We start from the raw sequence: 24301 nt of genomic DNA, 5'->3' as shown, positions 1-24301 counted from the left end.
TCATTTTGGGGGAGCCCCCGATTTCTGACGATTTTGAAAATATCGACGATATTTTCAATCATCCGAAGCCCGATTCACATCCCTATTGCCTAATATATTTGTGTGAATCTCTTTTAAAATAATTTCCGTATGTACCTCTTGGTCCCATCCCAGAATATCCCTCGGCCACCCTTTTTAGTGAAGGTAAATGTGCACGCGAAACCAAAAATATGTGAGTACGTTTGAAGTTTATAAAATAACATGTACATGAATACAAGCTACTTATGCGCATATGTACTAATTTTACATGTGTAACTCCTTTGAAAATTAACTCATTAGTTTGACAGAAAGTCAGGGGAAAACCAGAGATCAAATGAAATCTGCCATCATATTTTATGGTTTTATGTTTGAAATACATTGCAATATGATAAATTGTAGCAATAATAAAAATGGTAGTTTTCTTGATCAAAGAAAAAGAAAGGAAGTTGGCAACTCTGGTTTCTCAAAAGCATTTTCAAAGATTTCTCAGAAAGTCAAGACCATTGCACAATATTCTCTAAAAGTCCCAGGCAAATCATAGAAAGGTAGATATTTAAAAAATACGCGCATGCCTCCATATGCATGCGCTACTTGGCACGCGCACATGGACGCATGATTTTATAACATGCGTGTACTGGCAAATGGCTGCTGTACCGGCGCCTCCAGCTCCGCCCCCTCCCCGCTCCCCGGACTGCCTCTTTTCTTGGGCCCGGCGTTTCTGCCCGTAAGGCCGGGCCCCTTTGAAGCTGCGTGCGGCACGCGCAAGGCCCAGTCGCACGCATAACCCCTGTTTTCCCCGCGCGCAGAGGATTTAAAAGTTAGCCGAGAGACTTTAAAATTGCCAAAGGCCATTGATATTCTGATCACTATAAACCATATGCAAGGTATAGTCCTTGACTAAAGACAGTCCTCTTGCTGTGGTTCCTTGACTGTGCTTTTCCATCTTGGTTTCTTTCTTTCTCTTTCTTTCTATGGTGAATCTCTAGGGACAGTGACACCTTAAAAGCAAAAATAAAGAATATGGAATGATTAGTAAAATGCATTCTGATAAGAAGAATATTTTCTACAAAAGCACAAAGAGGTCGATATTCAAAATATTTAGTTGTTTAAAATTTAGCTTTTAACTGCACAAATATTGGAAGTTAAAAATCACCCCCCCCCCGCCCCCATTTCCTTCCCTTTTCTCCCATCCATCTTGAATCTATCCACAAAAAATAACTGTTCAAACAAATTTAGCCAGACAAAAAAGGGACTGAGTTAGGGGCATGCCCAGACTTGGATTTTCAAATTTATTTATTTATTTATTTCGGATTTTTATATACCGACATTCTCAATACAAGTATCGAATCAGGTCGGTTTACATAGAACATTAACTGTCGCAATAAAGGTGTTACATTAAACAGCGTTTCTTAACATATATTTTCTTAACATATCACATATAAATATAACTATAAATACAACTTAAATATAAGTATAAATACAGTTTAACTTAAATATAAATACAACTTGAATATTACATAAACAATAATAATACTGATGATAATAATAACTCGTCAACAGGACGAAGATCAATATCAGGAAAGTTTAAAGCGTGAATAAATATCTTGAATAATTGGAGGGACAGTCTAAATTGTGATGTGAGGGTACATATACCTTGTTGAAATGCAAAAACCGAGTTATGCATGAATTAAAGAAGACTGATGAATCAGAGAAGTAGTCTTAAACAGGTGAGTTGTTCAGGTCTGGCGTGGTTGGTTCTTGAGGGGAATATGGGTGATCGATGATCTGATGTTGGACTGTTTTCCTCTTTGACCGGTGTCTGAGTGATCTTGTGACTCTGAATAAGCTTGCCTGAAAAGCCACGTTTTTAGGTTTTTCTTAAAAGTTAGATGACAGGTCTCTTGGCGTAGATCCGGCGGTAATGAGTTCCAGAGGGTGGGCCCAGCTGTGGAGAGTGCTCGTTTTGTTAGTGTAGATTTGATCGGGGGAGTATATAAGGAACCTTTGTAGTTGTATCTGATGGGTCTTTGTGATGTGTGAGGGCGGATTTGTGTGATTAGATTTAGGTGAGCGATGCCCATGATATCCTTGTGGATCATTGATAATGTCTTGTAGGAGATTCTAGCTTTTATAGGAAGCCAGTGGAGGCTGTGAAGAATAGGTGTTATGTGGGCTCTTTTATTTGTGTTAGTGAGTAGCCTCGCTGCGGCATTCTGCACCATCTGTAATGGTCTTGTGGATAAGGCTGGAAGACCTAGCAGTAGAGAGTTGCAGTAATCCAGTTTAGACAGGATTAAAGACTGGACTACTAGCCGGAAGTCACTGAAGTGAAGAAGAGGTTTAAGATTTTTTAGCACTTGGAGTTTGAAATAGCATTCTTTAGTTGTATTGGTGATGAAGGATTTAAGGTTGAATTTGTTGTCGAGATGCACTCCCAGGTCTCTGACTGAGGTGGAGTGGTTAATAGTTAGTTTTGAGAATTAAGTTGCGTTTTGGGAGTTGGTGAGGGTATTGTTTTCGTCAGGTGAGATGATGAGGATTTCTGTTTTGTTTGGATTAAGTATGAGGTTCAAGCTGGATAGCAGAGTGTTGATAACCTGTAAGCAGTTGTTCCAATGTGCCCAAGTTTTTTGCAGTGATTCTGTGATGGGCAAGAGAATCTGAATGTCATCAGCGAAAATATAATGTTTTAGCTTTAGGTTAGAGAGTAAGTGGCAGAGTGGAAGCAGGTAAATATTAAATAGTGTAGGTGAGAGAGATGATCCTTGAGGTACTCCTCGAGTTGATTTGATAGGATGCGATTCTTCATTATTGATTTTTACTTTGTAGAATCTGTTCTCCAGGAACGATTGGAACCAGCTATAAGCTTCTCCTTGGATTCCTATATCGGATAGCCGTTCGAGTAGGATGGTATGGTTGACCGTGTCAAATGCGGCGGATAGGTCAAGAAGAGCGAGGAGGTGAGGTTGTTTTTTTTCGAGATTAAGAAGGATGGTGTCCGATAGCGATGTTAGAAGTGCTTCAGTGTTTTGAGATTTCCTGAAGCCGAACTGGAAAGGGGAGAGAATGTTGTTATCCTCCAGGTATTCCGACAGTTGTTTGTTGATGAATCGTTCCATTACTCTTGAGATCAGGGGAAGGTTGGCGATAGGGCGGAAATTTGCAGGGTCATCCGTTGAAAGGTTTGGTTTTTTTAGTAAAGGTTTCAGAACGGCTATTTTGAGTTGATCTGGGACCTTTCCTTGAATTAAGGAGCAGTTGATGATGTCTGCTATTGATTTAGAAATGGTGTTAGGGGTCGATAGGAGAAGATTGGAAGGTATGGTATCCAGTGGATGGGAAGAAGGTTTGAGTTTCTTGAGAATAAGTTCGATTTCCAATGATGAAGGAGTTTCGAATGATGATAAGCTGTATTCTTTGTAATGTGGTGAGGTTATTGGCTGAGAAACTGTTGAAGGTTGGGTAGATATAGGCTTAAGGAGGTTGGTGATCTTTTTATCAAAGTAGATTGCTAGTTCCTCAGCTTTGTTGGCTGCTTGATCATCTGGAATGATAGGTGGAGTGGGTTTTGTTAAGGAAGATACAAATGAGAAAAGAGCTTTTGAGTCCAGTGCAAAGTTGTGGATTTTTTTTGCAAAGAAGTCTTTTTTGGCCTTTAAGATGGCTAATCTGTATGTGTTGAGATGTGATTTGTAGTTTAGCGTTGTGATGGTGGAAGGAGACTTGCGCCAATTGTTTTCTTTTTTCCGAAATTTAGGCCTAGATTTATAAAAATGCTATAAACATAGCAGAATTAGTGCTTGCGATAAAAAAAAGGGGGCAAGTTTAGGCTAATTTCCCTGCTCCTGCATCACATAGGTAATTTCCACAAGATGCGATACATTAATTACATCTGTGCTTTTTTTCACTTCATGAGCTAATGAAGCTGGGAAAAAGGTTTTGTTTTTTTTACCACACATGCCATTTGGGCAGGAGAGAGAGAGAGAAACAAGATGTCAATCTACTATTTATACCACTGTAAGAGGGAGGCACTTGTAACTTGGAGTGGGGTTTGTTGCACTGTTTACCTACCTTGTCTGAAGTAGAGAGTGCATTGTACAAATCAACTCCTCTTGTACCTTTCATTGATTCAAACAGCAGAAAATCTTCAGTGATGTCAACTTTGCTGTTCGTATCTCTTACTGTGTATGTAAAACTGCCCCCCAAACCTACACCACCCAAACTTCACTCCGAGTTAAAAGTGCCCCCTCTTACAGTTATATTAATAGTAGAGTGACATAATTTTAAAAAGATATAGTTATTTTTGGTGTTAAAACCTGCAATGCTGTGCATTACTCTATCTCATTTGATGTTAGGAACTGCTCACTACCATTAACTCTGCCCAACTCCTCCCATTTGCATAACAAATGTGACATTTGCATACTAAAGCATGCGTTATGGCATTATCAGGTGTGTTAAGGCCCTAATGATAAATGACCCTTGTTAGCTGGTTAGCACAATTTTAAGCTTTAACCTGCTATATTTTTCTTGTGAAGTGTGGCCATACAAATGGTTGTCTTAAATCTAACCAAATCGGTTTTGTGTGGTCAGATTTAGCAGAATCTCCAAACATAGCTTTAGCCAGTTATCTGTGGCTGTTTAGTGACTCTTTGAATATTTACTACAAAGGGTTAAAAAATTGTTTCTAATAGTGGAATCTGTGGACTTTGAGGTGCTGTAATGCACATGACATGTCATCTGGAACTAAGCCAGAGCAGCAGATCCTCTATGCTTATCACAGGCTTTTTTGAATTCCATTATTATTATTTTTTTTTGTCTCCACCTCCTCTATTGGAAGGTTATTTCAAGCATTTACCACATTTTAAGTGAAAAAATATTTTTGAAATGTTATTCCTGAGCTGTCACAATCTTTTCTTCTTGAATTTTCATTCTATGGAAAAAGTTTATTTCTTGTGCATTTTGTCTATACCTTTGAGGTATTTGAATGTTTCTATCATATATTTAGATAGATCCTCAATTCTCAGCTCATAGGGGTTACGATGCAGATTGTACGCCTTCTCTATACTGCTTGCATTCTGTGTCCTCCAAAACTAGACCTAATATACCTGATAAGGATTCCCATAGAGGCATCATTACTTCACGTTCCTCTATTGGTAACGTCTCCCTGGCATTCTGGCTCTGGCCATTGCCCTGTAACACTATGATATGATATGGTTGCTCAGAGTTCTCTTTCTTATTTGAAGCACATCAAAATTCCATCGACTGGAATCCCTCACTGCCTTTTTTTCAGTGAACACTATGCAAAAGCATTTGTTCAATATTTCTCCCTTTTCCCTGTTGCCCTTACACATTCCCTACACTTCTCAGTTTTACAATCTTACCCTTGCATAGCTTCCTTTCACTAACATATCTAAAAAAAAAAAAGTTTTTATCTTGGTTTACTAACTGTCTTACTTTTAACTCTGTTTCCTCTTTTGATACCCCTAAATAACTTCTCTGCTTTCCTCAACCGTTCTAGATATGTTTGACCCTCCTCCTCCTCCTTTTGGGATCTCTTATTTTCTGACTGCTAACCTTATTGCTAGTGTTATGTTTTGTAGGGTTTGGGTGGACCCTTGGACACTGTGGCAGCTGACCACGCCCACAGGGGGAAGTCCCGTGAGGGGCCACAAGTCAGGCTCAGCGTAGGACACACAAAGACAGATTATATCTTTTATTAGACAGTTTATGAAGCCAGCAGAGGTGGCGGTAGTGAGTAGAAGATGGAGCCTGGCTGGGCTAGTATTCCTCAGGGCGCTGGAACAGCGGCTTCTCCGGTAGCAGTGCTATAGGAAGAAGAACTGAGAAAATGAATACACTGAGATATTCACAGAGTCCCCAGTATGGAGAAGCCCCGAGATAGGGAGAGCTGGCCCTCGAGGAGCGAGTACCAGATCCCTAGGCACAGAGACTCGTTGGCAAGTACTCATGCAGCAGTTCTCCATGGAAGATGGCACTGGTGCTGGAACAGAGGCAGGCCCTCGAGGAGCGAGTACCTGGTTCCAGGGAAACAGCTCTGAGGAGTAGATGGTAGTAGTACTCACAGATGGTGTCTGTAGCAAATTCTTCTAAGTAGAAGAGGAGATGGACACAGGCAGCGCGTCAGGGAACATGGGCCCTCGAGGAGCGAGTACCGGTTCCTGATAGCGACCTGAAAGAAGCAAAGAGGCCCCCGAGGAGCGGGTACCTCATTAACACCAAAGAGTCCAAATAGAAGTTGGAGGCAGAGTAGCTGGGTACGGAGAGCGAATCCCATCCATAGGAAATACCTTGCTAACTCAAAGGCTAGCAATAAACAACAGGCTTAAATATCCAGGCAGCATGACATCATCACAGGGGGACGCCCCTGAGGTTCACGCTATAGAGGAAATAAGAATGAGGGCCACGTGGCGCGCGCGCCCTAAGGTACCTGAGGTGCATGGTGGGAGGCAGTGCCCAAGCCAGTCCAGGGACACCGGAGAGGACAGAGGGCAGACCCCGTGGTAGCCAGACGTCCACAGGGAGAAGGAGGAGTTGCAGAAAAAGAAAGGTAGGTGGAGTGAAGCCGTTGGGCCACGACGGTTGTAACAGCTAGTCAAATCTTTTGAAAGGAATATAGGTCTGTTTTCTCTTATGTATTGCATTTATGTATTTTCTTAATGTAGACGTTAATGTAAGGACCTGTGGTTTCCCTGCTAAAAATTAAGCCTTCCTAAATGAGGGCGTATGTAAGGTAAATTGAGTAGCAGTCGGGTTACTATTTTCTTGGGCATACCCAAGGAAATAGGTCCTATTCTGTGTTAGAAGGACACTTCATGGGAGGAGGGGGTGTTTTCTGTGTTTTTGTGAAGGAGAACGGAGTTGGAGCTTGGAAGGGAGGGAAACGTTCTTTCCCTCTTCCAGCCTACAGTAGGTTGCAGGCTGACACCACAATCCTACCAAGGGCATATTGTCCAGTTGGGGGATCAAGCATCTCTTGGTGGGGCAATGAATTGGTCAGCAGTGGTGCTGACAGGTGCTATTTGGGAGGCAGTGCAGCCATAGTGGCAGTATCCTGTCCCATTGGATTCTACCACATTAAGTATGCATAGATTTATGGGCCAGTGGCATTAGAATAGCCACACACCCATGAGCCCTTGCATCTTGAAAAGGGGCAGATTTGGGCAGGATGCACTGTGCCTTTGCTGCCACTGCTTGTTCAAAGCAAAGGTGATCAGCACAGGCAGTGAGGTGAGCAATGGCCCTACAAAGGAGTGGATTTGTCTTACCAGTGGTCATTTTCATCCTTGGCAAGCTCTGGGTCAGCAAGGATCACAGTATGAGTGGATAATGATGAGGAACCAGTGGTGGTAGAAGTGAAGATCTGGGTAGCGGTGGTGGTGTTGGAGGTCTAGTATTATGTATAGAAAAGTGGCCCTGGACTGAACATAAGAATGTAAGAAATTGCCATGCTGAGTCAGACCAAGGGTCCATCAAGGCCAGCATCCTCTTTCCAACAGTGGCCAATCCAGGCTACAAGTACCTGGCAAGTACCCAAACACTAAGAAGATCCCATGTTACTGATACCAGTAATAGCATTGGTTATTCCCTAAGTGAACTTGGTTAATAGCAGTTACTTAATAGTCTTCTGGGTAAGGCTCTAGGAGTAGAGATGGAGTGTGTGTGACTGTAGGAGAGTGGCCCAGAGCTGGAGCTAAAGATGGGGCCCCAGGAACACAGTGTTTACATAAAATGCCTTATCCACACATACTGCAGATTTCAGAAATCCTAATTATCTTTCCTTACATAGACACAGTATGGCATCCCTCCTGACTGATGCAGGGCCTCTAACTGACTACACTTTTACTTGTCCCTTTTCTTATAACAATAGAAACTTCCTATGCCCCTGGCCCCACAAAAGGTTAAGGAGGAGAAAAGGTTAAGGAGAGAAAGAGAGACTGAGTGGGGGTAAAGGGAAGAAAAAGACTGCAGAAGGGGAGAATAAGAGGGAGATAAAGGGAGATAGAGAGAGACCCCTTGCCCTGGGACTATTTTTGCCACAACCCACTCCATGTCTGACTGTGAGAGTCTTTAGAGACTTCTTGTGGTTATAGGAAGCCTCATTCTGTTACGTCTGCAGAAGATTTGTGTTGATGTTAAAAGAGAGATTTATGTATTTATTTATTTTAAAATGCTTATGTACCACCTGTACAATTGGGTTATAGATCTAAGCAGATTCAAAGATGGCATACATACATAAGATTTTTCATTACAAACAAAATATAAAATCAATAAAATAAGGGAAAATAAATAGATAAAATATTAAGATATAAAAGCAGCAATCATAATAAAATGACAGAAAGTAAACTAAAGAATAAACAGATAATGCTGATCTAGTAAGGAAGGTAATCTTAATGATTATAGATCTTATAAATTATTATAGGCGAGAGTACAAAAGTATATTTTAAGTACTTTTTAAAAATTCTTTGGTATTTGATGAATGTGTTCTGGGAGTAGTTCCACAAGATTGGTCCTGCGACAGAAAATGCAAGCCTGCAAGTCAGATCCAGTCTTGTCATCTGTTATAATGAGCGGTGTTTGGGTGGATCCTTGTGTACTGTGGCAGATGACCACGCCCACAGGGAGGAGCCCCGTGAGGAGCCACAGTACTAGGCTAGACTCAGAATGCACAAACACAGTTAGTTCTTTATTAAACAGCTTTGAAGAGTGCCACCAGAGGTGGCAGTAGTGAGGCAGTCTGGTAGTTGCAGTCTCAGGGACCTCGGCAGAGGGAGCCCTTCTCACCCTGTTGGTATTAGGAGGTTCCGAAGCAGGTTTCCCAGCAAAGAAGTACTGTGGATGAGATAGAGTGGGAGGTAGTGTACTCACTAGGTGTTTGCTTTAGATAGGCAATTCCACCAGGTTGTAGAAGTAAGTACAGGCACTGAGGCAGGGAGAGCAGGCACTCGAGGAGCAAGTACCTGTTCCCTGTAAGGCACCTGAAATAAAGCAGAGGGCCCCTGGGGAGCGGGTACCCAGGTTAGCAGTTACCCCGAAGAGCAGAGAGAGAGCTTCCAGCGGCAGCACGGAAGGGGCAGAGTACCCTAGACAGGAACAGAACGTATCTGGAATAAAGTCCTTGCTAACTCAATGAGCTAGCAAAATAGTAGATGTTATATACTCGGATGGCGTGATGCCAGTAAGGGGGAACGCCCCTGAGGTTCACGCCAAGGGTTGCATAAAGACGTGGGTGGCGCATGCGCGCGCACCCTAGTAGGTATCTGGGAGGAGCATGGCGGAAGGAAGCACCATAGCCGTTCTGGGGACACCAGAGAGGTTGGCTTGTAGATGTGGCGGTAGCCATATTTACTAGGTAAGTGGGAGGAGCCGTGAATAAGGTGAGGCAAACGGGGCGAAGCCATCTAGAACTGACAGACGCAACATCATCTTTACTGTAGGTACTTTGAGAGTACATTTCTCCATTGATCTTAATTGACAGGAGGGCTGATAGATTCTTAACATTGAACAAAAACAAACAGATGATAGATTGTATATCAAGTTGTGTATGATGATGAGCACTTTATAATGTATATGATACGCTGAGAAGGCAATGCAGAGTTTGTAAAACAGGTGTAATGTGTTCTTTACGAAGAATGTTCTGTATTATGCAGGCAGTTGAATTTTGAATGAGTTGAAGAGGGCGAACAGTCAAAGCAGGGCAACCTAGATACAAGGAATTACAATAGTCTAGACCTTATAATATGAATGCTTGTACAACTGCATGGAAATGAGAGGGAAATAAGAGAAGTTTCAGTTTTTTAAGTATTTGTAGTTTAAAGAAAGATTTTTTGATGATTGCAGAAATATTGTCATTGAAAGTTTTGAGTCGATTAGAACACCTAAATTTCTAGCATAGGCCTGGATTTATCAAAATGCACTAAATATTGCATGTGATAGGAAAAGGGGTGTGTTTATGGTAATAGGCAGTTTATCACAAATTGTGATAAGTGCCAGAATTGTTGTATTTCCTACATATAGCCACTGGGGGGACCATGTTTAAGATGGGGGAGGGAGAGGAAGAGAGAGAGCTAGCTATAATGCTTTCCCACTAGATAGGTATTTATATCTCTATGGGAGGCCCACCTAGTAACTCGAGGTGAGGTTTAGGTTTTAGTGTAGGGGTTAGGGGCTACTTTGACATTTAAAGTGAGACGTACGAACAGAACAGTGTTCTCTTGTGAAGATTTGATGACCTTCCAAGTTAGGAAACTCACCCAAAGATGAGATTTGTGCAATGTTCTTTCAACCTAGCTTGATGTTACCCAGGTAGAGAGTCCATCAAGCTAGGTTGAGAGAACATTGCACAAATCTCATCTTTGGGTGAGTGTGACCTATATCAGCTCTCGTTCCCCGCGAGTTGAGCCTTTGGGTGCCGGGGCCAGCAGGACTTAGGTGGGCCTCTGTGTATAGTTGCGAGAGAAGTTGATTCAGCCCAGAGACAGCGGGCAAGGTATGGTACAGTCTTACTCTGGACTGGATAATGTTCTGGAAACTCGGGCGCCAATGGAACAAAGGCAGACAGGGGGTGCTCGAGTAAAGGTAGGCCGCAGCCTGATAAATCCATGTCCAGGGAGTAGGAGAAGAGGCGTCCAATGGTAGGCTTGAGTCAGGGCTGGCGGCAATCCATAGGCAGTGGCAAGCAAGGCTGAGGTCTGATCACGGAGATAGTCAATAGCATAGTCAAGTAAGGCTGGGGTTTGATCCCGAAGATAGTCAGTAGTGTAGTGAAGCAAAGCTGAGGTCTGATCATGAAGATAATCAATAGTGTAGCCGGATGAAGCAAAGGTCTGGGTCTGGAGGTAGGCAATGCATAGTCGGATGTAGCAAAGGTCTGGGTCTGGAGATAGACTGTAGCATAGTCAGGCGAAGCTGAGGTCTGGGTCTGGAGATAGGCTGTAATGTAGTCAGCAAAGCAGAGATCTAGGTCTGGAGATAGGCTGTAATGTAGTCAGCAAAGCAGAGGTCTAGGTCTGGAGATAGGCAATGGCAACATCAGATAAAGCAAAGTCAAAGTCCGTGTAGTCAAATCCGAAGCATAAGCAGGGCAGGAACGAAGAGACAGGAACCAGGAACAACAAAGAACAGGAACGTAGGGATGAAACAAATCTCTTAGTAGCAACGAGTACTCGACCAGCGAGGAGACCTGCTGCAAAGGCAATGCTAGGGAGCAGAGCCTGAGCTTATATGCTGCTCCAAACACTCCTCCCTCTCTTGATTCTCCATGGGCTCTGACTTTGAGCCCTGGATTCCCTAAGGAGAGAAGGAGAGTCAGAAGGAGACAGAAACGTCTGGGCTCTGACCTTTTTAGTCACCCTCCAAAACCTTCAGGCACTTTCTATTGTGAAATGTCTGAGAAGCACTACAACTCCTATGACATCGCTGCAGTGTGGCTTTGGAAAGACATGCCTCACTAAAAAGGGACCTTTAGACCCACTTACATAGCATATCACTTCTTATCCAAGTCAATTTTTATTGTATTCTTCACTGGTTCTCTAGCATCCCAGGTAAATGAGCATATTTAATCTAACATTCAAATCCCCCCCCCTCCCCACCACCACATGTTTTACCACCAAGCTTTGTGATAATCTCACAAATAAGAGGCTGTTGCTCTTAAACCCAGTCACCTATGTATCCATGATCTTGCTGGATGGTATCTGGCCACCACCACCAACCTGCTGGTATTGACCCAATTGATTTCTAGGGAGTTACAGTCTGCTTGTTCCCACCAGGCTACCCTCAGGCCTGCAGAGTAACCAGCTCATGCTTTCTCTATTTGTGCTTTCTTTTTTCCTTACCACATCTCCCCTTATGTCTACTCTTAAGGGAGTGAAGGCTGGCTTGTTTGCAATACTTGCCTCTGCCATTAGGGCCTATATCAATTCTCCCCTATTATTAAGCAGAGACAGAATTTCTGACAAAGCTTGGTGGTGTAAGTGAGGAGAAATGGGGTGTGGCTTGGGGAGCATCAAATGGGATTAGGAACTAGGGACAGGGCTAGTGGTGGTGATGGTGATGGAGGAAGGGGGAGAGTGGAGAGAGGACAGGGACAGGTGATCTGGAATGGATTTTCTCCAGATGCAGCTGGGGAAAAAAAATCCATTGAATCTTCCTAGTGAATCTGTGGAATATCATAAAATTCCGTTGAACTAGATCTAGGCTGAAATTCACCTAGTTTGAGCTTGACATGAAATTATTTGCACATTCACTTTGTAGTCAGCGTTCATAACCTCCAGAATGAGAGGGGCATCAGACAACCAGGGACACCTGCTGGCTGATGAAAAGCATGATCATCAGGGAGCTGGAGGGAAGTTTAGTATGTCCTCAGTCGAGAATATTGGCTGACTTGAATAACATATGGCTGAAAATTGTTTTTTATCTTATACAATAACATCTACACTTATTCCATTCTTTTTTGGGTAATTAAAAGAAATTCAAAGCATCAGATTCTAAAAAGCAAGAAGCAATTACCATACCTGGGAATAAACTCTCCAAATTTGATCCAGAGACTCCAAAATTCTGAACGAATTGCAGAGTCTCTGAGCCAACACCCCAAAAATCCTGGTGTTCCTGCAGAAGCAGACCCCAGAAATACAAGTTGCTAGAGCTGCACAGGCAGGAAGAAGGAGGAACACTGGGCTCACATGGAGAGGAAAGAGGGGCAGAGCCTGTCCCACTGCCCCACTCAATCAGTATTGCCCAGAGCCAAAGAAGTGGCCCTGTAGCAGGACCACCTTGAAATCCATCCCATGGTGGCCTGAGAAGAGGAGGCACGGCAGCAGGGCTGCCTTGGACTCCATCCCATGATGGCCTAAGAAGATGAGGACAAGAGGTGAAGGGGAGACCAAAGCTCTGATAGAGAATGTATATGAGAGAATGTTTGTGTGTGTGTGTGTGAGTAAAAGAACATATGAGAGTGAGAGCCTGTGTGTGTGTATGAGAGAGAGAGGGTGTGAGAATAAGAACCTGTATGTGTGAGAGAAAGAGAAAGCATGTGAGAGTGAGAGTGTGTGTGTATTTATGAATGATAGAGACAGCAGGTGAGAGTGAGAGCCTGTGTGTTTGTGAGAGAGCGACAGTATAGAGAGTGAGATCCTGTTTATGTGTGTAAAAGAAAGAGAGACAGAAAGAGAGAGAACATGTGAGAGTGAGAACCTGTGTGTTTGTGTGTGTTTGAGGGAAGAAGAAGATTGGGACTCAGTGCCAAAGTGGTGGAGTGGAATACAAACTGGTTGACTGACAGGAGACAATATGAAGAAAGAACAGTGTTAAGTGGAGTGTCGCAGCGATTGGTTTTGGGACCGGTTCTGTTTAATATCTTTGTGAGTTACATTTCAGAAGAGATAGAAGGTAAAGTTTGTCTATTTGCAGATAATACTAAGATCTGTAACAGAGTGGACACAGCTGAACGAGTAGAGAGACTGAAAAGTGATTTAAGAAAGTTTGAAGAGTGGTAAAAAAAACTTGGCATTTGGAATTCAATGCCAAGAAGTGCAGAGTCATGCATCTGGGATGCAGTAATCAAAAAGATCTGTATGTAATGGGGGGGAGGGGGGGAATGATTAATGTGCACGGACTGGAAGAGGAACCTTGGGATGACTGTGTCTGGTGATCTGAAGGCAGTGAAGTAATGTGACAAGGTGATAGCTAAAGCCAAAACATGCTGGGCTGCATAGAGAGAGGAACTATCAATTTAAAAAAAGAGTTGATAATGTCCTTCTGTAGGTCCTTGGTGCGACCTCACTTGAAGTATTGTGTTCAGTTCTGGAGACTGTATCTCATAAAGCATAGAGACAGGATGGATGCGGTCCAGAAATCAGTGACCAAAATGGTGTGGGTTCTGTATTGGAAGACTTATGAGGAGAGGCTGAAGTATCTGAATATGTATACCCTAGAAGAGAGGAAGTGCAGGGGAGAGATGATACAAACCTTTAGATACCTGAAAGGTTTAAATGATGCATGTTCCGAGAACCTTTTCCATTGGAAAGCAAACAGCAGAACTAGGGTAACAATATGATACTTCAGGAAGGGCAACTCAGAACCGTCATCAGAAAATATTTCTTCATGGAGAGAGTAGTGATGAATGGAATGCCCTACCAGAAGAGGTGCTGAAGATGAAAACAGTAAATACATTAAAAAAAGGCACTCTGTGGTAATACCTATGTGACGCACTAAGATAGCGTACTTTGCGATAAATAGGCTATTACCATAAAACACGCCCCTCTAACTATCGCATGCGATAGTTTGATGAATCCTGGCCTTTGTCTTGGCACTTCCAGATAGAAAAAAGGCATACAAAGTAAAACATGCATAGTCAGAAGCATTTTTCAATAGGACCTAACCCCTACAGTACTCCATTTACCCCTATCTGACTCTATTTGCCAGTGATGGCCAAAATGGCTACTCAAATCAGCTCTTCTTGATAAATCACAGGTTGACTTTGTATCTTCCCGGCAATGTCTGTAAAAACTACCTGAATGAATTTGGCCTATTTGGACATTTTAAGCATATATAGTTTATTTATTTATTTATTTATTTTATTTTGTTTTATATACCGGCAACCGTTTGTTAAAATGCATTTTATAATATATATTATAAAATGTTAAATATATAATATATAATATATAATATATATATTATATATTATATATAATATATATATATATAATATATAATATATATATATAATATATAATATATATATATAATATATATATAATATATATATATATATATATATATATAATATATAATATATAATATAATATATAATATATTATAAAATAGTTAAAATGCATTTCTGATATGAGACAATCCAAATACTGTCATTGGTCTCGCAGTTTTTTCAGCTTATGCAGCTGCAATGATTGACAAATACACCCAACCTTACTCAGTGCAGTCTTATTTTATTTATCGTCTGTTCATCATTTCCTGTTCTGGTCTTGGTTAACAGGGAGATAACAATTCAGACTCTTATACTCACGTTTCTTGTACAACACATATCCCACTGCAGCCAAAGCAACTCCCAGAAGCAGCATTGCAGATATGATGACACCAGAGTAGGATCTGGTTGTAGAACTCTGAGCGGAAAATTGGTTGGGCAGCTCTTGAACTTCTGGAAGCTGCATTTCCTCCACACAAGAATGCCCCTTTTCTTTTGAAACAAAGCAAATAAATCAGTTTTACAAAAAAATGTTAAAATACTTGATAGTAATGACTATACCAAAATATCTTGCACTTTATTTGTACCTTCGATTGTCAGTGGAAAGAGGACATTAAACCAGAGCATGCTACTATTGTCTCTTGAGATCTGCCTGTTGATAAAGCCTTAACAGCACTTATTCCCAAAAATCTGCCATCTGATCAAGTGAGACATGGATTTTAACACCCAAATTTTTAAAAACCTGCTCAGCAGGCAAACTAAATGGGTACTTTTACAGTACCTCCTTGTGATGCTGTTGCAGGGGTTACTGCCTGCTCCTATATGAGGTCAGTCCCCTCTGGTGGATGTGTAGATTTTTTTTTGGACATCAGAGAAGGAGGAGTGTTTTCTGTTTAGTTTCTGATTTGGGAAGAACATTTTTCCACCTTTCCTTTCATTCTAACACATTGGGACCGATGCAATACGGAGCGTTCGTCTTAGCGCAGTCGTGAACACGCAATTGAATGTATATTTTTCGAGCGCAAAGGGAATGCGAATGCAATAATTGATTTTACACATCCTTAACGCACGCGGAAAATCTGCGCAAACGGCATAACGCCAATGGCATGCAAATCTTAGTTAAATGTGCCAATTAGGTATTCGTACCCGATGCAATAATGCGTGCTGAAATTTTGTGCATCCTTAGTGAGTTTTTTAGCAATCAAAACTTTGCACCTGCTTTACACTGGCATTATTGTGCTGTTAGCTTCTGGTTTATGGTTTTTTCTTTATTTCTGTAATGGATACTGTTTATTTCTTTGTCATGTTGACCTTTTTCTTGCGTCTGCGAGCAAGAATTAGGGCAACTTCACGGGCAATAGCGAATAACCCCACCAACAGAAGACTGGAAGAAGATCGTGCAGCCCGCACAGAGCAGGCAGAGGTAAAGAAATGACTTTCGTTTTAAATTTTCATTGAAATCTAATGAATTCACGTCCAATTTTTTGGCCATTAGGATACCCTAGGGTTGTATGTTGATTACATCGATGGTTTACCGTTGAACGTTTATTAATTTTGCGCTTTTAATACTAAAATTCTTTAGTTCTGGGTCTGTTTGCAATTGCTCTTTTTTAAGCTAGGGTTGTGGTTGGTCTATGTTAGAAAACACCTTAGGGTCAGAAGGGTCCATATGTCTTATGTTCCTTACATTATTCTGTTTCCAGGTGCAGCCTGGAGCCATCTGTAGACCCTTGAGGCAGTGTGTAATCTGGCCACACACAACTATCCTAGGATTACTGGAGCCTGAAGTGATGCGAAGAAACCATCTCAGTTCTAGAGCAATTGAGACCCTGTACCAGGACCTGCGCAATGATATAGAACCCATCGCCTCTCGCAACCATGCTGTCCCGGGGCTGGTGAAACTTCTGTGTGCCTTGCATTTTTTTGCCACAGGAAGTTTCCAGAATGTAGGCAGACTGGTTTTGCGGGATGAATCAGTCCTCAGTCTTGCGGCACTTTGAACAAGTCTTGAGGGCTATGATGAAATGCATTCAACTGTATATTTATTTCCCGGTGGACCCAGTGCAACTGCAGGAGATCTGGCGTGGATTCTTCGACATAGCTGGGATGCCCAATGTATTGGGAGCAATAGACTGCACCCATATCGCACTTACCCCCAGCTCGGAACAGGAGACTGCATTCCGCAATTGGAAGTCATTCCATTAGATGAATGTGCAGGTGGTATGTGATGCTCGTCAACAGATCCTGAATGTAGTTTTGAGGTTTCCGGGGAACTGCCATGATTCCTACATCCTTGCTCATTCCTCGCTTGGAACCGATTTTCCGGAAGGGAAATACAGTGATGGCTGGTTGCTTGGTATGTAACAGTAGGTAACTGTAGTCTTGATAGAGAACCAGGTGGCATGGGGTAATGCCAAGTAGAAGTAAATTGCCTTATTCTAGTGTTTTGTTACTATTGTGTAGGTATGTGTTTCCTGGTGTTTGTTTTGTCAGTGTCAAAGATGCAATATTTATTACCTCTGTTATAGGTGATGCTGGGTATGGCTGTAAGCCATGGTTGCTGACTCCACTCCAGGCCCCACACACCGCGGCAGAAAGACGGTACAAAGAGGCACATACAAACACTAGGTCTGTCATCGAATGGACATTTGGCGTGCTGAAAGGGCGATTCAGATGCTTGGATCGGTCTGGTGGTGCCCTCCAGTACAGTTCTGAAAATGTTGTATGCATTATTATGGCCTGCTGCATGCTATATAACCTTGCCTTGCGCTTTGCTTGGAAGTGGAGGTCCCAGAAAACTTGTCCCCAGATCCACCTGAACAACCGGCTGCAGAAGTGGACAACACAGTGCAAGGCTCAGAGGTTCGCTGAAGGGTCATCGAGGAGTATTTTGCATGAAGTCTTACAAATAACCCCTCTCCTAAGATATTTCCCAAATTATTTTATATTTCTGGGGTTGTAATTGGAGTCTGAAAGGCTCTGAAGGATCTTCAATTATTTTAAAATGTTAATTGCTTTTCTGACTTCTTTATAGTTAATAAATAATGTTTCTGCAGCTGAGTGTTTCTGTGGTTTAATGTAATTCCTTTAATCCAGAGCTTCCCAAACTGTGGATCGGGACCCCAAATGGGGGTCACAAAACCTCCAGCCGGGGTCATAAATTCCTCAAAGGGCAGCCATCTTCAGACATCACCAGCAGCAGAAGTAGTGGAAATCAGCATGGGATCTTTGAGCTAGCATGCACTCTCAGGTCTTGCAATGGTCCCGCCCTCGCTTGAGTTTCCACGTTAACAGGAAGCCATGTGTGAGGAGGGACTGGGGCCACTGCAGGGCCTGTAAGCTTTTACTGGCTCACAGATCCTGTGCTGACTTTCATTACTATTGCTGTTGCCAGTTGCAGATCAACATCAGGCATTGGACCAGTCATTGTGGAAGAGTGGGCAGAGTGTGCACAGGTATGTGCAGGTTGTCACTTCTCTATCCTCTCCCATCACTGAACTTACTTACCTAAGAGAAAAATGTTGCCCTTGTCATCAGCCTGCCCTCTCTTCCCACTAGTTGTCACCCACTTATCGCCTGAGGCCCAAAGGAAAATGTTACTGCTGATCCTAGTCAAGGGGATGTTTGGATGGGAGCTGTTTGAAGGAAGGGATCAGATACAGGAAGTGTTTGAGAGTTGGATCAGTGGGAGAAGGATTGGCTGTGGAAGGTGATGCAAGAGAGGAACTAGGGGTGAGAGTATCAACTGGGGGGGGGGGGTATGTGAGAAAAGAGAGAGGAAGGAGATGACAGATGATCAATTGGGATTACAAAAATGGCTTGGAGGTGAGAGAGGTTCAGTGGGGAGGATGTAAAAAGCTGGAGTGGGTGAGCGACAGGCTAGGCTGGGAAGGGGAGAGGAACCGGGGGATATAAGAGGGGATCAGTTGGAGGGGTAGAGGTTGAGAGGCCCTCTGGAGAGGGATGAAGGTTGAGAGAGGGGATCAGTTGGAGTTCAGGAATGGTGAGTGGAGGGATTGTTGGAGGCAAACTACACCCCTGCTAATTGTTTGGTTGTCCTCTGAGGTCATGTGAATTTCCAAGTGCTAAAATGGGGTCACATTGGCTAAAAGTTTGGGAAGCCCTGCTTTAATCCTTACTGACATTTGGAACTTGGCCGCTTACGCCCGAGGCATCACCAGCCTAGAAAGGATGCCGAGGTTAAAGACGTCCATGAGGGCCACATGAAAGGCTGTCCCCAAAGCGACCCTTTTAAGGGATGCATGAAGACTAGTCCAGGGGGATTGGTCCCTTAAAGGCGCTGGACTTGGGCCGCCGATGTCATTGTTTGGAAACCCGTTTGGTGCCCTTAAGGGACAGCATAGTTGACATCCAGCAGGAGCCGCAGTAATGGACATTTTAGGCCAGGGGTGTTCCTTAAAGGCGGCTGACTTGGGCTGCCGATGTCAGGTTGTTTGGAAACCCATTTGGCACCTTTAAGGGACAGCATAGTCATCAACATCCATGAGGGGCTGCATGACTTATGACGTTCATCCCCCGCGGCCACGCCTAAAACATCAATTTTGTAGCTGACAATGCCATGAGGAAGAGGCCGCCTTCCTAACTTTGTGGATGGTGATGTTCGGCTGCTGGCCTGCCTCATTGTAGAAGATGAGAGGCACCTGTTTTTTCACCCTGGGCGTTGGTGCAATCAGGAGAGGGCAGATGCTGCCTGGCTGGCGCTCAGGGCGAGATTCAACACCCAAGCGTCCTACCCCAGGGAGGTGAGTGTGATTGAGGTCTTGAATTGTAGCTTGAATTGTAGGATGGGTGGGAGGTGCAGGCCCAGCATTAAATACTGTAGTGTTTATAGTAATGTTTGCATTTTTTATTTCTACCCTCCCTGCATATGGGTGAGGCCTCCACTGGTAGCTTGAATTGTAGGATGGGTGGGAGGTGCAGGCCCAGCATTAAATACTGTAGTGTATATAGTAATGTTTGCCTTTTTTATTTCTGTCACCAGGTGGAGGAGTTGAAAAAGAGGGCCAGGCGTCTGCGGCGGGAGGAGGAGTGGCTCCTGGCCTTCTGCACCAGACATGGGCAGCCGCATGGTGCGTATATTAGGAATTACATACGATTAATACACTTCCTAACTCAATAATATAGTGTGCACTTGTCCATTTACTTGGCTTTCCGTCAATATAATTATTGTTGTGAGTAGAGATAATAAGGTTTATTTATATCTGTTGTGTTAAATCAATGCATCCTTCCTTCCATCCTTCTTTTTCCCCAACATCTTTTGCAATTTACTATTTCAGACACCTTGAGCTCAGAGGAGGAGGAGGAGGAGGAGGAAGAGATGGATGTGGTAGCAGTATAGATGGAGGAGGAGGAAGATGAAAGGCCACCACCAACAACTCCACCCCCAACACCGCCAACCCCAACACCACCCGATTTCTGGCCCCCACCCCAAACACCACCACCCCCAACGCAACCACAGCCCCATTCCCCATCCCACCTGCCCATTTCCCACCCCATGTCCCTGGGGGACGAGGAGGTAATTGTCATTGACGACGAGGAGCCCTCCATTGATGCTCCATCGACGGCCCGGGACCAGAAGGAGCAAGAGGCAAGATCCAAGGATGTGCCTGGTGAGGAAGGAAGGCCTTCTTCAATCCAGGCATGCCAGGATGCTATTGTAGCACTGCTTGGTCGGCTGGACCGCAGGATGGACACAATGCAAGGGCTCCTGGTGTATGTGGGGGCCAAACTGACAGAGCTGGTACATGGCCAGCAGCAGGTAATTGAGCTTCTGTCAACCATGGCAGGAGCTGGATTGCTGATGGTCCTGTCCTGGCCCTGGCCAAGTGGGCCCCCGCCGCTGCACCAGTGATGCTCCTCCTCATCCCCCTGGGAGACATGCCCAATCCCTGTCCTCTATCCCTACTCCCTCCTGTACATATTGTAAATAGTTTTTTTTTTAAAATAATAATTATTATTTTTTCAACATTTGATGCTTGTCCTGTTGGCTCTGCAGTATTATGACCAGCACCGGCCTTCAGTGCTGTCCCTGTAATGTGCAAGGGGAAAAATATGATAGAGTGGGAAGAGGTTAGAGGAGAGGATGATGACAAGAATAATTTCATGAAGATACCAGGCAAGGGGTAGGGGTGTCTCGGTGGTGATGTCTAGGGGTTGGGGGAAGAGGTGAGAAAAGTGATAAAAATCTGAGGTTGTGCCATTATCTCCTGTGTTTTTATTAGCAGGCTTCCCATCTTTAATCATACTCTAATAAAGCTTAAGAAGGTAAAAAATAGATATCTTGAAAACAATGTAAAAATGAGAGACATTGCAGCCTTTGAAAAACAGGGAACTAATTTATTGAGAAGACATAAAGAAAACTGTCACTTTGGTGTTGCTGATGTGAAGACTTGGTTTAAGGCCTCCGCAGCTAGAACCAGTCTTCCCACCAGTGTGGTGATGTTGTTCTGGAACTCTAGATTCTCCCGCTGTATCTGCTGGAGGACCGATTGGACTCCGGTCCATCCCTCTGCAACAGCAGAGTTGTGACCTTTCTGATGTTCTATTAGGTTGGTCACCATGTTGTTGGCAAGCTCATCTAGGCAGATGATGGGCATGCCAACCTCCTCCACTTGCTGCTCTTCTGTAGCCCTTGCAATCTCTGCCGGCTGTGGTTCAGGGACGTCCTCTGGAGGGGTGTCCTCCTGCAGGGTCAGCGTCCAAAGTTGTTCAGGCTGCATCTCTTCGACCACTTGGGTCTCAGTGGGAGGGTTCTCATCGGTGATGTCGGGGAACATGAATTCAGGCATGGGAGGAGAGTCTGAATCATCTTCCACACCCTCATCCATATGTTTGAGAAGAAAAATCTCCAACAACAAGCGAGTAACAATTCGAGTAGCTGAACTGTTACCCCTCCGTCGAATATGATTAAGAATGCTGTAAATATACTGTACATTGTAGTTATTGTTTTATATATACTGTACATTGTAGTTATATTATTATAGTTCTATTTGTCTATATTTACTCAGTTATTCGACTGTTACTTGTAAGGGCCCCGCCCAAAAGTTATTTGTTTTGATGTAAACCGATACGATGTGCGAACGGCTATCGGTATAGAAGAAACTTTAAATAAATAACTAAATAAATAAATAAATAAATAAATGTTTGACACAGCAGCTGCAGGAATAGACAAAACATTAAAAAATTAGTTAGGTCGCTCGCCCAAGCACATAGAAATAAACAAAGAATGCAAACATGGTAGTAATTTAGAAAATTGTACCTTCTGGTCGACCAGAGTCACAGCTGTCAGGTGCAGTCACTCCGTCAAGTGCCTCTGGGCGCAGTGTGGAGAGGACCAGCTCCTCCAGGGGGGTCAATTGCAGAGTGCAAGCAGGCCCACCACCTGTCCGTTTATGTGAAGCCGCAATTTTGGCAGCTTTCTCCTTCACCTCCCTGCGGGTGTCATGCCACCGATGCTGGACCTGCTTCACATCCCTGGTCTTGACCCCCTGGAGACTGACCTCTCGAGCAATCTGCTCCCAGATTTGCTTTCTGGTGGACTATGAGCACTTGGATTTGAAGAGGGCCCGGTAGTTTTCGCACACACTTGGGCAGAGCTGCTCCCTCTCCGCATCAGAGAAGCACACATCACGCACACACTTCTGTGGAGGTGGTTGGACACCACTAGGGCCTACTTGCTCTTCATCCGGATGCAAGCTTTGTTTTCTTCAATTGGCATTCTGATGCCCTTTCACTTGACCACCATTGTTCTACATGTCAGTTACTCGCTGCCGAAACAGAGACAGGAAAGAAAAGTATTGTACTTCAGTTAGTGGCAATTTAAAGAACAGCTATGATACATGAGAAAACACATTGGACAGGTACAGAGAGAGAAAGGGCTATGAGAGAACATGGACAGAGAGAAAAATAAAGAGTCACAGGCACCCCAGAGAGCATAAGGCTTCCCAGATTGATACCACAAAATAAAAAATAAAAGGCAAGCTTTAATGGTGCCAAAAAAGAATCACCCTAGAGAGAATGGACAGACATAAAAATAAAGAGACACAGACCCCCCAGAGAGCATGGACAGACAGAAAAATAGAATCACAGGCACCCCAGAGAGCATGGACAGAGAGAGAAAGGCTTCCCAGATTGGTACCACAAAATAAAAATAAAAAGCGGGCTTTAATGGCGCCAAAAAAGAATCACCAGTGTACACGGATTGAGCGTCCTTAAGCTAACAGACGTTATTAACTCGGCGCCGCAAAATGGATTTCTAGGGGCCAGAAAGCAAGGAATTTCTGAATGTGTATAGAAAAACTCTAGGAAGGACAAAGAAATACAGCCCCCCAGAGCATGAATAGAGACAGAGAGAGAAAGGCCTCCCAGATTACTACCCCAAAATAATAACATATAAAAAAATCAAGGGTTTTAATGCCGAGTCACCGGCGGTCAGGGATCAAGCATCCTTTAAGAAGCTAACAGACATTCGAAAAGTGGATAAGAATGTCTGTGCCGGGGGTGGCTGATGATGATGTGAGCCAGGCATACAGGAATAGGATGCCGACAAAAAATGCAGAGAAAAATTTTACAAGTGGCTTTCAGGAACGCTTATCTTATGAAAAGGTTTGCCCCCTGTACACACATTTCCAATACCAGCGGACCCATTGATTTTGCGACTCCCTATTTTTGGACATTGATCTTTAACATGCTCTATCCTCAAACTCTGTATTTAAAGACGTACATTTATAATATATTCAATAAAAAAATAAATATATAATATAAAAAGTGTTTATAAGTAGAAAGCAACCAGTTCTTACCTTTGCAAAATGAAGGAAATGAAGAGATGAAGCTCAAATCTTGATGAAGCTCAAGTCTCGATGAAGCTCAAGTCATGTGAATTCAAGGGACCAGTCTGTAGCCTGTACAGATTCAATCAAACTTCACACAAAGGGGAAGTTTACCTGATTGCAGCAATTGATATACCCTGCTCCTAATAGGATTATGATGCACTTGCAGACTTCACAGGCACAATGGGGGAGCAATAGAGATGTGCATTCGTTCTGAACGAATGCACAATCCACAACATATAGGTCCCTATTCATTGCATTCTTGGGGGTTCCGAAACGTATGGCAAACCCCCATGAATGCAACGTATCACGAACGAATAAAACCCCCACCGTCCTGACCCCCCCAAGACTTTTGTGCTCCTACCATGTGACAGGGGCCAACCAATGGCACCGGTAGCCCCTGTGACATAGTAAGGGCAAAGGCTATTGGCGCCATTTTGAATACCGGCAGCCGAAGGCCTGAGTGCAGGAGATCGCTCCAGGACCCCCGCTGGACCATCAGGGACTTTTGGCAAGTCTTGGGGGGGTCAGGAGGGTGGGGGTTGTAGTTAATTAAATTTAAAGGGTTGTGATGGGGGGGGGGGGTTTCAACTTTAATGGGAAACGAATACCATATGTAACTAATGGACAAATCGGGGTCCCCCAAAAACAGATGCAATGGATTTGGGTCCTGACGAATACGAATACCGAGTCGTATGAATCCGTCCCTGCTGCACAT

General features: G+C 43.5%; 1 protein-coding gene across 1 annotated transcript in view; it reads right to left on the bottom strand.

Moving 5' to 3' along the window:
• Nucleotides 1-221: 221 nt before the first annotated feature.
• LOC115088184 overlaps nt 222-24301 on the bottom strand; it is a 56936-nt gene continuing 32856 nt past the window's right edge. Inside the window, exons 3-4 of the mRNA XM_029596202.1 lie at nt 15056-15226; nt 222-1016 (exon numbers count right to left, since the gene is read on the bottom strand). Of these exons, the coding sequence (XP_029452062.1) occupies nt 988-1016; nt 15056-15226 (200 nt within the window). The 3' untranslated portion in view covers nt 222-987. The remainder of the gene's footprint in view (nt 1017-15055; nt 15227-24301) is intronic.

This window comes from Rhinatrema bivittatum, chromosome 3 (genome assembly GCF_901001135.1).
Source record: "Rhinatrema bivittatum chromosome 3, aRhiBiv1.1, whole genome shotgun sequence".
NCBI classification, from domain to species: domain Eukaryota; kingdom Metazoa; phylum Chordata; class Amphibia; order Gymnophiona; family Rhinatrematidae; genus Rhinatrema; species Rhinatrema bivittatum.
Note: the sequence above shows the minus strand (reverse complement) of the source record. Positions and strands in the feature narration are given on the sequence as shown.